Source organism: Halichoerus grypus, chromosome 7, assembly GCF_964656455.1.
Source record: "Halichoerus grypus chromosome 7, mHalGry1.hap1.1, whole genome shotgun sequence".
Taxonomy (NCBI): domain Eukaryota; kingdom Metazoa; phylum Chordata; class Mammalia; order Carnivora; family Phocidae; genus Halichoerus; species Halichoerus grypus.
This window is the reverse complement of record NC_135718.1, coordinates 155,130,113-155,143,276: the sequence shown is the minus strand read 5'-3', so window position 1 is coordinate 155,143,276 and position 13,164 is coordinate 155,130,113. Positions and strand designations below refer to the sequence as shown.

The 13,164-nt window shown below is 59.3% G+C and overlaps 1 protein-coding gene across 4 annotated transcripts in view; it reads right to left on the bottom strand.

The window, feature by feature from the left end:
- KCNN3 (potassium calcium-activated channel subfamily N member 3) overlaps window positions 1-8,164 on the bottom strand; it is a 133,664-nt gene extending 125,500 nt beyond the window's left edge. For all 4 annotated transcript variants that reach the window (XM_078078600.1, XM_078078601.1, XM_078078602.1 and 1 more), the window contains exon 1: window positions 7,000-8,164. In XM_078078600.1, coding sequence (XP_077934726.1) covers window positions 7,000-7,863 — 864 coding nt within the window. In that variant the 5' untranslated portion in view covers window positions 7,864-8,164. The remainder of the gene's footprint in view (window positions 1-6,999) is intronic.
- Between the last annotated feature and the right edge of the window lie 5,000 nt (window positions 8,165-13,164).

The following is a 13,164-nucleotide window of genomic DNA, read 5'->3' as shown; positions in this document are numbered from 1 at the left end:
CGCCCCCACGCCCCCACGCCCGCCACGCCCCCCACGCCCGCCACGCCCCCACGCCCCCACGCCCGCCACGCCCCCACGCCCGCCACGCCCCCCGGGTGGCTGTGGGTTAGCAGGAGCATCTTCGGAGCACTGGGCTCGTCAAACACGGCTGGCAGGTTTCAGGGCTCAGCGGGTGCCTCACTCTGTGCCAGGCGCTATGTACAGGCGGAGGCTGGAAGTCCCTATGGACGTCTGAGAAATGGGCTTCAAATTCAGGAAACTCCCTGGAGACCCACCAGCATAGGCCACCGGGGTCTGAATTCAAACCCAGAGCCCAAGCCCTTGACCACCATGCTAGCTTGGCTCTACCAATCCTACCAACTCTCAGAAAACAAGAGCATCAGGTCTTCAGTGTGGACGCCGAGCTCCTGAAGACTGTAGATACCAACGAAATATTAAGTCGCCCCCGTGCCCTTGTCCTTGGCACGGGCATCCTGCTCCCTGCGGAGGACCTCCAGGATGAGACCTGGCCCCAGGAACGTCCCCGTGCGTCCCTGTCCTCCCTCCCCACCCTGTGCACTGCCTCACAACAGGACCTGCTCTAGCCCCCTCCCCACTGCTCTGCCTGGTTAATCCTGGGGGACCACTCACGGCCCACAAGGAGCCTCCCCAGTACCCTGAAGGCCGGCCTCCTTCCTCAGCGCCCCCAACGCCACCAGTGGACGCTGAGGCCGGCCTGGATGGGTGCACCTGGGTGCAGCCCTGGCCCCCGACTACAGAGCTTGAGGACTGTGGCCTGTGGTCTTTGCAGCGGACCAGAAAGCGCTGGAATGGGGTGGGGGTGGGGTCAGCATGAGAACCCTGCCCTCATTTTTGAGTCAAAGAAACAGAGGCCCAGAGAGGCCAAGGGCCCTGACAATGGCCACACAGTGAGTTGGAAGCAAGAGGGGAAGCAGATGGGCCTTTCTTTAACACTTACTGCCGCTAAAAGAGCCAAACAGCCTCATGCCAGGGAAAGAGGAAACTGGGACTGGAGGATGAAGAAGAAAATTCTAGAAGCAGGGATGAAGAAGCCTGTAGAGGTTCCCTCACTCAAATCCCCCGCAGAGGTCTACGGCAGGGTTGGGGACAGGGAGACAAGCAGGCGCTGGAGACCTGGACTCCAGCTCTAGAACCATCTCTCCTGAGGGGCCCTGGACGCGGACCACACACCCCTCTGCAGCCCAGTTTCTACCTGTGGCTGGTTGTAGTGACCCCGGGGCCGCGGTGGGTCATGAGGACGCAAGCGTGGCAACACCACATGTGCTGTATGTGCCGAGCCTGGCAGCCAGGCCTGGGGAGGGAGAGGCACCCAAGGGAGGGCGGGAGTTCCGCCATGTGCGGGGGCCTTGGTGGGGTGGGCCCCTGTTCGTCTGTAAGCCCCACACCTTCCCCGTCCCAGCCTGGCCAGCATCGCCCTGGAGCAGTCCTGGGCTTCCACACGGACCCTGGGCCTGTGCACAATCTCACCCTGGACCCAGGCCGCCCCGGGGCCCCGCGCTGGCGCCCCCAGGACACAGGTCTCCCACCTTCCTGCCTCCCCTGATAAAGTTCCTCCCAGTCCAGTATCCGGAGGCGTCACAGGGCTCCAGCCCATCAACCCTGGTCTGCCTCTTCCACGAATGACAAGCAGCTTCTCCAGGAGCAGACGAGGGAAAAAGGGAAAAGGCCCAGGTTTTCATCCCAGCACGGCCGCCTCCAGCTCACACTGCAGCCTGGCTGGGGTCCGCTCGGCAAGGGGACAGGGGGCTGTGACCACACCCACGGCCAGGACTCTCGGGAGCCCAAGGGCCCCCCGACGCCGCCTGGGTGCTCACAGGCAGTGCCCCCACCGGCCCTCGCCCCACGGCCTTGCCGCCCCAGCAGAGCTCCTGGGGGGCAGGGGAGGTGGGCCTGGGGCACCTCAGAACCCATCAGCCTCCTTCGGACTTTGCTCAGCAGAAGAAAAGGCACAGAACTTCCTCCCCACGGCTCCTGAGAACAGTGTGGTCTCAGAATCCCCCACCCTCATTATTTAAAGAGGAATAGCTGCTTTTCTGGTTTCTCTCTCTCTCTCTCCCTCTGGGTTTTGAAAGAAAAGAAAACCGGGTCTGCAGCCACTGAGCTGAGTAAGGCGGTGTTTCACTGAGTCGCCCCTCACAGCCGCGCTCTTCACACACATTCTCCCCCCAAATTTGCTGGACGAATAACCCCCACAAACCCGCGCTCTGTGCGGATTCTGCCCCTCCAGCCAGGCCGCCGCCCCTCCACGGAGGTGACTCCAGTTTCTTTTCATTTTATGTTTCTTTACCTTCTGTTTTTCAGAGCAGATCTTTGGACCCTGGACTGGCCGGTGTCCCTCCCTGAAAGCTGGGGAAGGGCCGTGCGAGGCGGCCCCCAGCTTCCCAGTTAGCCCGTGCAGCGGATGCACGCCCAGCAACAGCGCCGTGCCCGGGCCGCAGGGGACGCTGCCGGGAGGAAGGGGTGTCACAAGCACCCCGAATTCTGCCCCGGACAGCTATAAACAGCGTCAAGGACAGGCATGCACTGCCGAGTCGTCCCTGCTGCGGTTACAAACGTTTGACTCATTTGTGGGCTGGCCACAAGCGTTGTAAATAGGGTCGCCACCACCCTGGGTGGGAGCATGTCCACAGAGCTGCTCTTGCCCTCCCTGGGCCAAGACGCTCAGCATGACCCCAAAGTAAAACCTACGCCTGGGCTCAGACCCCCCCACCTCCTGCAACGCTGTCCTGCAGGCCGCCACACAGAGAGGGTCCGTGGAGGGGTCTGTCCCATTCAGCGATGCCAACCCTCCTGAGACCACAGAGGCATCTCCTCCCAAAGGTCAGGACGCCCCTGACAGCCGCCCACCTACCCCAGAGGGGCTCCTGGGTCTGGCAGGAGGTGCGGGCCGTTCTCCCAGCCAAGCCCGCCCGCTGCCCTGCCCTTCTGCACACAAGCCCTCCATGGCCAGGGAAGGCAGGGGCTCAGAGAGCTGGGACCCGCTAACCTACTCAGTCGTTCAGGCTGGAGGCTGAGGGTGGATTCCTGGACCTCTGTGAGGTCAGCAAAGACACACAACACGTCGGCCCTAAGGGACCCCATTTTCTTTGAAGGGTTAAATGGCCAGGAGACCAAGCTGCCCTGGGCATGCAGAGGGGCCTGCCCTTTCCAGGGGTCCTCCCTCGAGGTGTTGTGAAGGAACAGAGGGAGCCAGGCATGGGGGTCAGGCAGGGCAGCCAGGGGAGCACCATCCCCCTGACCCCCGCCCACGGCCTGGGCGAGCCTGGCAGCAGGGCCAGGCAGGGGGGTGGTGGGGAGCACCCCACTGCAGGGGAAGCTGCGGGACGGCAGGGGTCCGCTCTGCTCAGGAGGTGAGACCCAGCTGGATGGTGAGCCCGGGGGTAGCTGGAGGTTGGGCACAAACAGGGGACACGGAGAGCTGCCTCGCCGTACCAGCATTTCCCGGCCTCCCCTGAGGTGGCCCCACAGCCTGACCCCACAGGTCCCTGGGAAACAGGCCCACGGGGACTTGTCAGCCGGACAGAGGTGCCGGCCGAGCCACAGCGAGGTGGCAGGCTGGGGCTGGGGAGTCCGCAGCTCGGGGAGGAGAGGGCAGGCCCCGGTTCTCCCTCCACCCAGTGGACAGAGCCCAGCAGGCGGTCCAAGGCCTCCAGCCAGCCCAGGACGAGCACAGCACGAACGCCCAGAAGGACTCCCCACGGATGTGCCGCCTGAATCCTGACCGGCGCAGACGCAGCAGACACCAAGTCCCTCAGAGCTCCCAGCAGGATCCCTGGGCCTGGCCCTGTCACGGCGTCTAAGCCCTTGGGGTAAATCCACCTGTTTTTCTTAAACCTGGACTCCCCGCCCAGTTCGGGGGGCAGCCCTGCACCCGTCGGCGCCCACAAGGGCCATCTCCGGCCCCTCGCTGCCAGTCGGCCTCCCGGCCCGGGCCCTCCTGTTCCTGGGCCCGGCGTCGGCCCATCTCCCTCCCCCGCCGTCACCTGTGGCTCGTGAGGAGGGAACCGAGGACCGCTTATCTCCTCGGCCGGCCCCCTTCTGCATTAACTCTGAATAGGCTCAGGGCAGGCCACGTTCCTTCTCAAGGGAGCCAGGCCCACGTGGCAAATTCCTCCCCAGCAACAGACATCAGCCAGAGACACAGATGGGAGTCCGCAGCCCCGAGGGAGGAAACAGCTCCCAGAAAGCGGCAGCTCCGGCGCAAGCTCGCGGCCTTCCATCGCTTGGGGAGGACACACGGCCCCCTCCCAAGGGCCTCTGAGTGGGAAGGGCCACCCTCAGTGCAGAGCTCCCCAGTCGGCCCGGGCGACCTCCACACTGGTCAGCAAAGCCAACCAGACACACGGAGTTCTCCAGCTAAAGACACGGCTGCCCGGCCCAGCCCGGCCCAGGGCCTGCCGGACGGCCACGCTGCCCTCGGTCTCGCCCAAACCCTCTCGCCACGGTAGAGCCCGTGACAGACAGGCTGGGGACAGATGTACCCTCCCCTAAAACAGAGCCATGAGTAGAGGCCGTTTCCAGGCAGAAGACCCAGCCCCTTCTCAGAACTTCTCCCCGACAGGACGCAACTTCTCACGCCATTGACAAGTGTTAGCTCTGACCTGTCGAGGGCCCAGCTGATTCTGGAGCCAGAGTTGGGGGGAAAAGACATCTCTGCTCTCATCACCACTATTAATAACAATGACAGTAGGCCCCGTGTTGGAGCCTCACACTTATCAGATTCGCTCTCCCCGTTGACAGCTGGGGAGATGGGCTCGCAGAAGATACACAGCTGGTCCAAGATCACAGCTCTGGAAGCGGCAGGGCTGGGATTCAAACTTCACTCTGATTCTTTACAATGATCCTGTTTGTGACTGGGGCCGGCGAGGGATAGCTGCCTTACCCATCCCGGGTCCACAGGGCCTGACCCAGGAGACACCCCAAAAATGCTTGTCCCAGAATGACTCAATGCACAGAGGGGCAGATGGAGAGGCTGGGGAGCAGGTTACCATGAGCCCTGCTGATCACCACCCACACTGTCCCAGGGGCACGCAGGTGGCCACCTCACCAGCCGGGGCAAGCAGGACCTTGCTGCTCAGGGCCCCTCACACTGCCATGAGGGTCAGCAGCTTAGAACCGGCTGAGGCCCAGCACAGTGGACCTGCCTCCCCTTCCTTCACACCAGAGTCTGTTTTCCCTGGCTCCGGGTAAGGCCCTTTCCCTGAATACTCCTTCAGGGTGGCACCTGCCCCAGACCCTTTCCTGCCAGCAACAACGCTCCCATGGCACTAAGACCAAGGTGCCCCATGCCGGGAGCATCCCCAGAAGGAGCCATTCCCTTAAGAGCTCTGACCATGGGGGTCGCTGGGGTGCTGGTCTTGTCCCTTGCCCTCACCCCTGAGCACCTGGGCCTTCATCAGTCTCCCCCGGTGAGGGCTCCTGGTCCCCACGGGGGGCTGGGGGGAGCCAGGGCTGTGCGGAGGGTGGCGGCCCCGAGAGAGCCGCAGCAGGCTCAGAGGCTCGCTCCAGGGATGACTAAGTGAGCTGCTATTCCTGGGGAAACCCCGCTCACTTCTGCCCTCTGAGGGGCTCAAATCCTGGCACTATTCCGATGCAGGCAGCTTCCAGGGGCTGCCCTCTGCTGGGGCAGCCCCCTCTGAGCAGCAGGTCCCTGGGGGGCCCTCCGCGTGCAAGGAAGTCTTGGGGCTGGCTGCTCAGGTGCCTGCGGGAGAGGGAGGCTGGGAATGAGGGAAATCCGATCAGCACCTCCGAGGTTTTTGCGGCTGCATTTCAACAAGGAATGTGGCAGTCCCACAGCAGCTGTGCCTAGCCTGAAACAAGCTCTATTTGAAACCTGCAACAGCTGAACCCCTCCCAGCCACCCCCTGCCCAAAATGACAAATAAGAGAAATCCAAGGGACAAGCAAGCACGCACACACGCACTCACACACGCCCTCCCCCCACAACAAATTGGGGGTGAGGGGGATAGTGGGAAGAAATCCACTTGTACACTGAGTGCCCGGGCCCCCAGCCCTCCGGCCCGCAGCGCGAGGGCCCCCAGCAGGCAGAGCACTGGCGGAAACCCACCTGCCTCCATCCCCACGCCCCTGGAGGCCGCGATTTCCAAGCCGAGGCTGAAGCCAAGCCGCCAGCCCCGGCCGGGTGTGCACACAGTGCACCTCACTGATCCCGAGAGGCGGGCCCGGGGTGCGGGCTCTCGGCCCGCGGGGAAGCCCTGTCATCCCATCTGAAGGAGAGGCGCTCGCTCCCCGCTCCCGGGGGCTAAGGCCAAGGCGGCGCCCACCTGCTCTGCTGGGGACACCTGTAGCCGGTTTTGTCAGCGGCTGTTTACAGACGGCAGCTTTATGCTGAGTGCTGCTTCCTGAGGGAAAGGACCACGGGGTCCCTCCGCCCATTTTCACCCGTGCCCCCAAGGGACTCGGGTCACCGGTGCTCTGCTATTTTGCCCGAAGTCTGTCAGGGACGAGGAGGAAAACAGAAACTTGGGAAGAGAGGGAGAAGCCAGAGGGAGAAGGGATAGGATGGCGTCCCCACCCCCCACCCAGACATTTATTTCTCTTCCATCCTTGGGAAAATGGAGTGAGCAGGGCGGGGAGCAGAGGAGGGAAGTCGCAGGACCTGGCAGGCACATCAAGGCAGAGTGTAATTAATTGGTGCGTTAAGCCGCTGGGCTCCGCTTTGGTACGAGTGAACCAGGAGGAAAACGGTGTCTCGGAAGGGAATCGTTCCTCCTCCCAAACACAGTATGCAACACAGTGCACGGGGACGCCCCCCCCCCCAAGAGAGCGAGCAATGAATTCTCCCGGGATTCAGAAAGAAAACCATGGGAAGTTCGAGTGTTCCATATAATTGAGCAAACGCCTCTCCAACCACCGCCTCTCCCCTCCATCAATCTCTCTCTCTCTCTCTCTCCTCTCTCTCTGTTGCTACCTACATATTCCTTTTGTTCAAGGTATAAAGAGAAACCGCAGCCCCTACCTTTGAGTACAAACCCCAAGAGAGCTCGGTCTCTATCACCATAACAACAATTCCAAACATCCCAAAAATCAGAGCATAGTCACTGAGCCGCTTCCTCTTTTCAAACAGGGCCCTCCTGTGTCCCAGCTTATAGCCAATGTTCTGGCTTTTCCGCTTGTTGGCTTTGGGGAAGGTGCTGCCGCTGGGGCTGGGGCCGGCATGCTGGTGGTTGTGGGTGGCGTTGGGGTGGTGGAGCAGGGTCTGGTGGGCATGGTTGTCCTCCCGGGAGGAGATGATGATCTCTGGGGGGTTGCTGGGGCTGAAGAGCTGGAGGGGCTGGCCTTCGGGCTCGGCCTCGATGAGGTTCCTCCGGGAGGCACTGAGCCGGCTCAGGGGCTTCATGACCCCACCACTGTACTTGCAGGAGCTCATGGCGATCTCCGTGAACGGGTTGCTGTCCCGCCGGTGCACCACGGGGCTGGCCTGCCGGTGCCGGCCGCCTCCACCAGGCCCACTTGTGGCTGTGGAGCTTGGAGAGTGGCCAAGCAAGTGGTCATTGAGATTGAGCTGGCTGCCCTGCCTGGAGGAAGGGTGGAGGACGGCGGTGGAGTTGGCCGAAGGGAGGCCCCTGAGCGTCGTGGGAGAGGAGTGCAGCAGGCCCGGCTGGACAGGCTGGCTCTGGAGTTGGGCGAGCAGAGACAAGGGATGCGGCGGCGGCGGCGGCGGCGGCTGGAGCTGTGCGGGCTGAGGCGGCACCAGGGGTCCCGGGGGCTGCTGGGGGGCCGCCGCCGGCTGGGGCTCGTCCCCGGAGGATGGACAGGGACACTTGGGCTCTTCATCCAGGTCCCCCACCCCCGAGTCATGGAAGTGCCCAGAAGTGTCCATCTTGGGGCCTGGCTGGATTCCCTGCAGCACAACCCCCCACCCCAAAGCCACCCTCGCTCCAAAGATGTCCTCAGAGAAAGCCAGGCATCCAAGCCCCCAGCGGGTGTCTTGGCCCCAGTCTTCTTTCCTTGGCTTCGGTCCTCTGGGGCTGCCCGGGGTCCAGACGCCGCCACTCAAGGATGCATTGCCCTGGGCAGGAGGGGCCCGGAGCCAGAAGCAGCGGAGAAGGAACTCCGTCTCAGGAGCTGGCCCTCTGGGAGCGCGCACGGCCAGGCTCAGCCTCACTCCTCGCGGGCTCAACAGCTTTGCTCCCCTCCTGCGGCCAGCGCTACACGGCAAGCCAAGCCCACTTAGTGGCCGCGGCCCTCATTGGCTCGGCTCAGGTCTCCACCGCCTCCAGGCCCCGCCCCCGCGCAGGCTCCTCCCCGGAGGCGGGGCCAGCCGCCCGCGGCCCCCACCCCGGGCCGCGCCGCGAGGGCAGAGGGCGCAGGCCCCGCAGCGAGCGCTGGGAGCTGTAGTTTCCCACGCGGGGCCGGCCCTCCCTCCTGCGACAGGTGCAGCGGGCGTCCGCGAGCCACGGCGACAGGGACGTGCGCGCACGCGGGGCGCCGAGGGGGGCGGAGCGGGGCCTGCAGAGGAGGGGAGCCGCGCACCCTGACGCGGGGGCGGGCAGCGGCGAGAGTCACGGTCACTAATGGCCGGGGTCTTCCTCGGGTAGACCCCCACGCGCCGGGGAGGCGGGCCTCGTGTTCCCGGCGCACACACTGATGCTCAGAGACGTCGAGCAGCTACTTCAGGGTCACCGTCCTGACCCCAGGTGCGTGAGCTCACCTACTGAGCGCCGCAGTGAGTGTGCAGGGCGCCCCTTTGTCATTTCCAGCCGTGATGTCATCATTCTCCTTTCACAGGAAAAAAATCCCACAGGCCCGGATAAGTCCCTTGGCAGCTGTGCCCAGCTGGTAATTGAGGGCGCTAGGGTTTGAACCCAGGTGGGTGGGACCCCCGGCTCCTACACCCTCTCCCAGGATGCCTTCCCGCCATGACGCTCAGCTCCAGGAATGTTGCTCCAAAGATGGTGAGGAAGAACCGCCTTCCCAGCGGGACGGCTCCTGCGGGACGTGGAGTCAGCAGAGGGTCTGGCTGGGGGTCACCCACCCCACCTGCTCCGCCCGGCGGCGCTCTGGGAGTCAGGGTTCGGAACAGCGGTGGCTTCCCGGGCTCAGGGCCATCATCAAGTATTTATTAAGCCCCCACTGTGTGCAAAGGGAGTTCCAAAGACGCAGGACCTGAGCTGAATGCATTTCTACTTCTAACTGCAGCAGACTTAGGGATCAGGGAGGAAGGGGTGGTTATGGGATTCCCCAGGCACACCTGGGGTTTTAAGAGGAGGAATGATTTCCTCTGTCCAGCTGCTTCCCTGAATAGGAAGGGGACAGAACAGGAGAGCCCTCCACACACACGGATACACCACACAGGGGCACACGTGTGCGTAGGTGTCACGCACCGGCCCACAGGCACCTGTGGGCACACACACACAGGGGGTCTCTAAAGCAGCTCTCTTGAATGGTGAGCAGCAAGTGGGCAGAGGTCCCACAAATGGGCCCAGAGGACCCTATGCATGCCAGTCTCACCTCTCCAATCCCCTATTGGCCCTGAGGATTAAGAACTAAATATTACTTGTAATCTAAGCCACAACCCCAGAAACCTGAGTAATTACACTTACACACAGTAATCCTGATTGTTGTTATTATTGCCAGCGACGTGGTCATCCCCTGCACCCCACTGCCCCTACAAGGCACAAGCTTGCGGGCTCCCGTGTTGTCCCGTGGCCATGCAGGCCCTCCAGAGCCCACCCACTCTCCAGCATGCCCTGCCCTCCTTCCCCTTCCCCTCTGTCTTCTTGCTTTCCCTTCCCCCATGCCCAAACAGAGCACCTGTTTGGTTCAAGGCTCCAAATCACATACTTAGGCTTAATGATTTCCTAATAAATTATCATTACTATGTTGTTAGTAACAGAATGTGCTGTCGGTATTGGTTCTCAGTGCCAGATACAGCATCTGGGCTGTGAAAAAAATCAATTTCCAGGGACAGACTCCAGGCCTGGGCATTTCTGTGCCCACCCCACTGCTGTGACCTGCCTCAGCTGACCTTTCTGGGCCAGCCTCCTGCCGCTGGCTCTCTGGGCTGTGCCACCTGGATCCAAGCAGGGACTGAGTGTGCCCTCTGTCACAGGTGGGGGTGAGAAACAGCCTGGATGGGGAGGGAGGGCCAAACTGGGCCAGAGCCGAAGCTGGACTGCAGACTCATCTGGAAATGGGCTGGAGCTCGACGGCTAAGACACCGAAGCAGCTCACGCCCTCCCCGTGGCCGCCCTGTTGGAGTGGGGAGAGCAGAGCCTGAGCCTGCTCTCTGAGCCACTCGCTGTGGGGCCTGCGCCCTCTGCCCAGGCTGGGGCCCTCTCTGCCACACCATAGCCACGTGACCACAGGCAGGATGACTCCCTTCTAATCTTCAGCTTCCCACTCTATAAACTGAGAGTCCCTGTCTCACGGGGTTTGGAGGAGGACTCGATGCAGGTCAGTATGAGTGGACCATCCCACCAGACCACACTGGGAGCTGCTCAGCCCCAGGGCCTGACCACATCAGGTCTTCCATCCTGGCCTGCTCTTCTCGTCCCTCCACCGCTGCATGTCCAAACCCTCCTTGTTGGGAAGCCCCAGCACCTCCCCTGGCCCCCAGCTGTAACCGTGTCTTCAGAACAGCCCTCGAGTTGGAGCTATCAACCATTTTACAGATGAGCAAACCGAGGCATTAGGCAAGTTTGAAAACTTACCTACAGTTACTAACTGGTAACTAGTGGCAAAGCTGGAATCAGATCCAGGTCTGTCCAACCCCCAGTACTTTCCATCTGTCCTGAAATCCATATCAATAGGATTCAGTCTTACTGATATTTATTAAACTAAACTTTACCATATGACTCACATAGTCAGCCCTCAGGAGCTTACGGTCTCACCGTAGAGGCAAGCTACACTCACATGGGATGATAAAGAACCACAACAGAGATCCCAAAGTGTGGTCCAGACAATAGAGTTCATTGAAGGCAGAAGGTAATCAACAGAGGTTTCATGGACGTGGTGGGTATTGAGCCACACCTTGAAGGCTGGGCTCTTCCTTCAAACACCTTAGGCCTGGTCTATAGGCTCACCTCAGAGACGCCGTGGTCTCGGTCCCAGACCACTGCAATAAGCCGGTATCAGAATAAAGCAAGTCAAATAAGTTTTTTGGTTTCCCAGTGTGCATAAAAGTTATGTTTGCCCTATAGTGTAGTCTATTAAATGTGCAATTGCATGATGTCTAAAAAAACCAATATGTTTACCTTAATGAAAACATACCTTATTGCGGGGCACCTGGCTGGCTCAGTCAGAGGAGCATGCAACTCTTGATCTTGGGGTTGTAAATTCAAGCCCCACGTTGGGGGTAGAGATTACGTAAAATCTTTTAAAAAAAATACTTTATTGCAAAAAAATGCTAACCATTATCTGAGCTTTCAGCAAGTCATATTCACTGATCACAGATCATCGTAACAAATAGGATAATGAAAAAGTTTGAAATATTGCAAAAATTACCAAAATATGACACAAAGACAGAGTGAGCAAATACTGTTGGAAAAATGGCACCGATAGACTTGCTCGAAGCAGGCTTGCCACAAAACTTCCATTTATTAAAAAAAAAAAAAAGGCAATATCTGTAAAGCGCAATAAAGCAATGAGTAATAAATGGAGGTGTGCCTGTATGAAGCTGAAGGCAAGGGAGCGTGGCGGGGCTTCGAAGCCCGGGGAGCACAGGGAACGTGAGCGAGGATATGCTCATCAAACCCAGGGAGGAAGAGACGGCCTTTGGCCTCCAGCTGCACATCAGCCTGCTGCCACTTATCCCCACTGTCCTCTCCACTCAGCCCTCACCGCCTCCCTCCTTACACCCAACACCATCTTCTTCTAGGTCCTCCAGCCAGCTATGCTTCCTTCTGCCTGCATACCCTTCCCTGAATCCTCATCTAACACAATCTTGTTTGCCCTCAAAGGGATGACTCACAGGTCCTCCTCCTAGGAAGCCTCTCCTGAGCTCCTCAAATCCAGATTAGGGGCCCTTCATACATATTTTCACACCCTGTGCTCACCTCTGTCCCTGTCTTTATCAAGAGGTATATCTGTTATCTCTTTGGGTGTCCTTTTCCCCCCTCGACGGTGACCTTCTTGAGGACAGGAATGAGGTCTTCTCCAGCACTGGATCTGCAGCTCTTGCCCATAATAGATGCTTAATAAAGATTAATTGAACTAAACTGAGATTGAAACCCAGAAGAGGTCATTTGGAGGCAAATAAAAGGAAGTTGTAGTATTTTCCACAACAAATAATGACCACAGTTTCCCCATCAGTAAAATGAATGAAACAGAAGAGATAATGCCTAAGATCATTAACCTTAAAATCCCATAGTCTGTGATCTGTGGAAATTGTTACTCCCAAAAGGTAGAACTGACTGAAAATAAGTTTAAGAAAAATGATGATTTGTGGTTTATATGGCTGTCTTTCCCAGTATACTGTGAACTCAACGAGCACAGAGAAGGGGTCTAATTTTTTTCTGTATCTCCAGAACTAAGCAAGGTGCCTGGCCATGGATATACTCATTAAAGGTTTATTGGAAGGCTGGTTGTGTGGAAGAGTGGATGGGTGGATGGATAATGGATGGATGGATGGATAGGTGGGTGGTGGGTGGATGATGGATGATGGATGTGTGGATAGGTGAGTGGGTGGATGGATGGATGGGTGGATGGGTGGGTGGGTGAGTGGATGGATGGATGATGGAGGAGTGGTTGGGTAGATAGGTGGGTGGATGGATGGACGGATGGATGAATGGATGGGTGGATGTATGGATGGATGGATGATGGATGGATGGATGGATAGGTGGGTCAATGGATAGATGATATATGGGTGGATGGGTGGATGGATGGGTGGATGTGTTTGTGGATGGATGGATAAGTGGATGGGTGAGTGGATAGGTGGATGGATGGATGGTGGATGGGGGGGTAGGTGGGCGAGTGGATGGATGGATGAGTAGGTAGATGGATGATGGAGGGATGGGTGGGTGGATAAGTGGATGGATGGATAGATGAACAGATGGATGGATGATGGACAAGTGGATGGGTGGATAGGTGGGTGGATGGATGGATAGATGGATGGGTAGATGGATAGATTTAAATATAGTGATAGATAATAGTGGGTTTTTAGAAAAGTCTGTGTATTTAA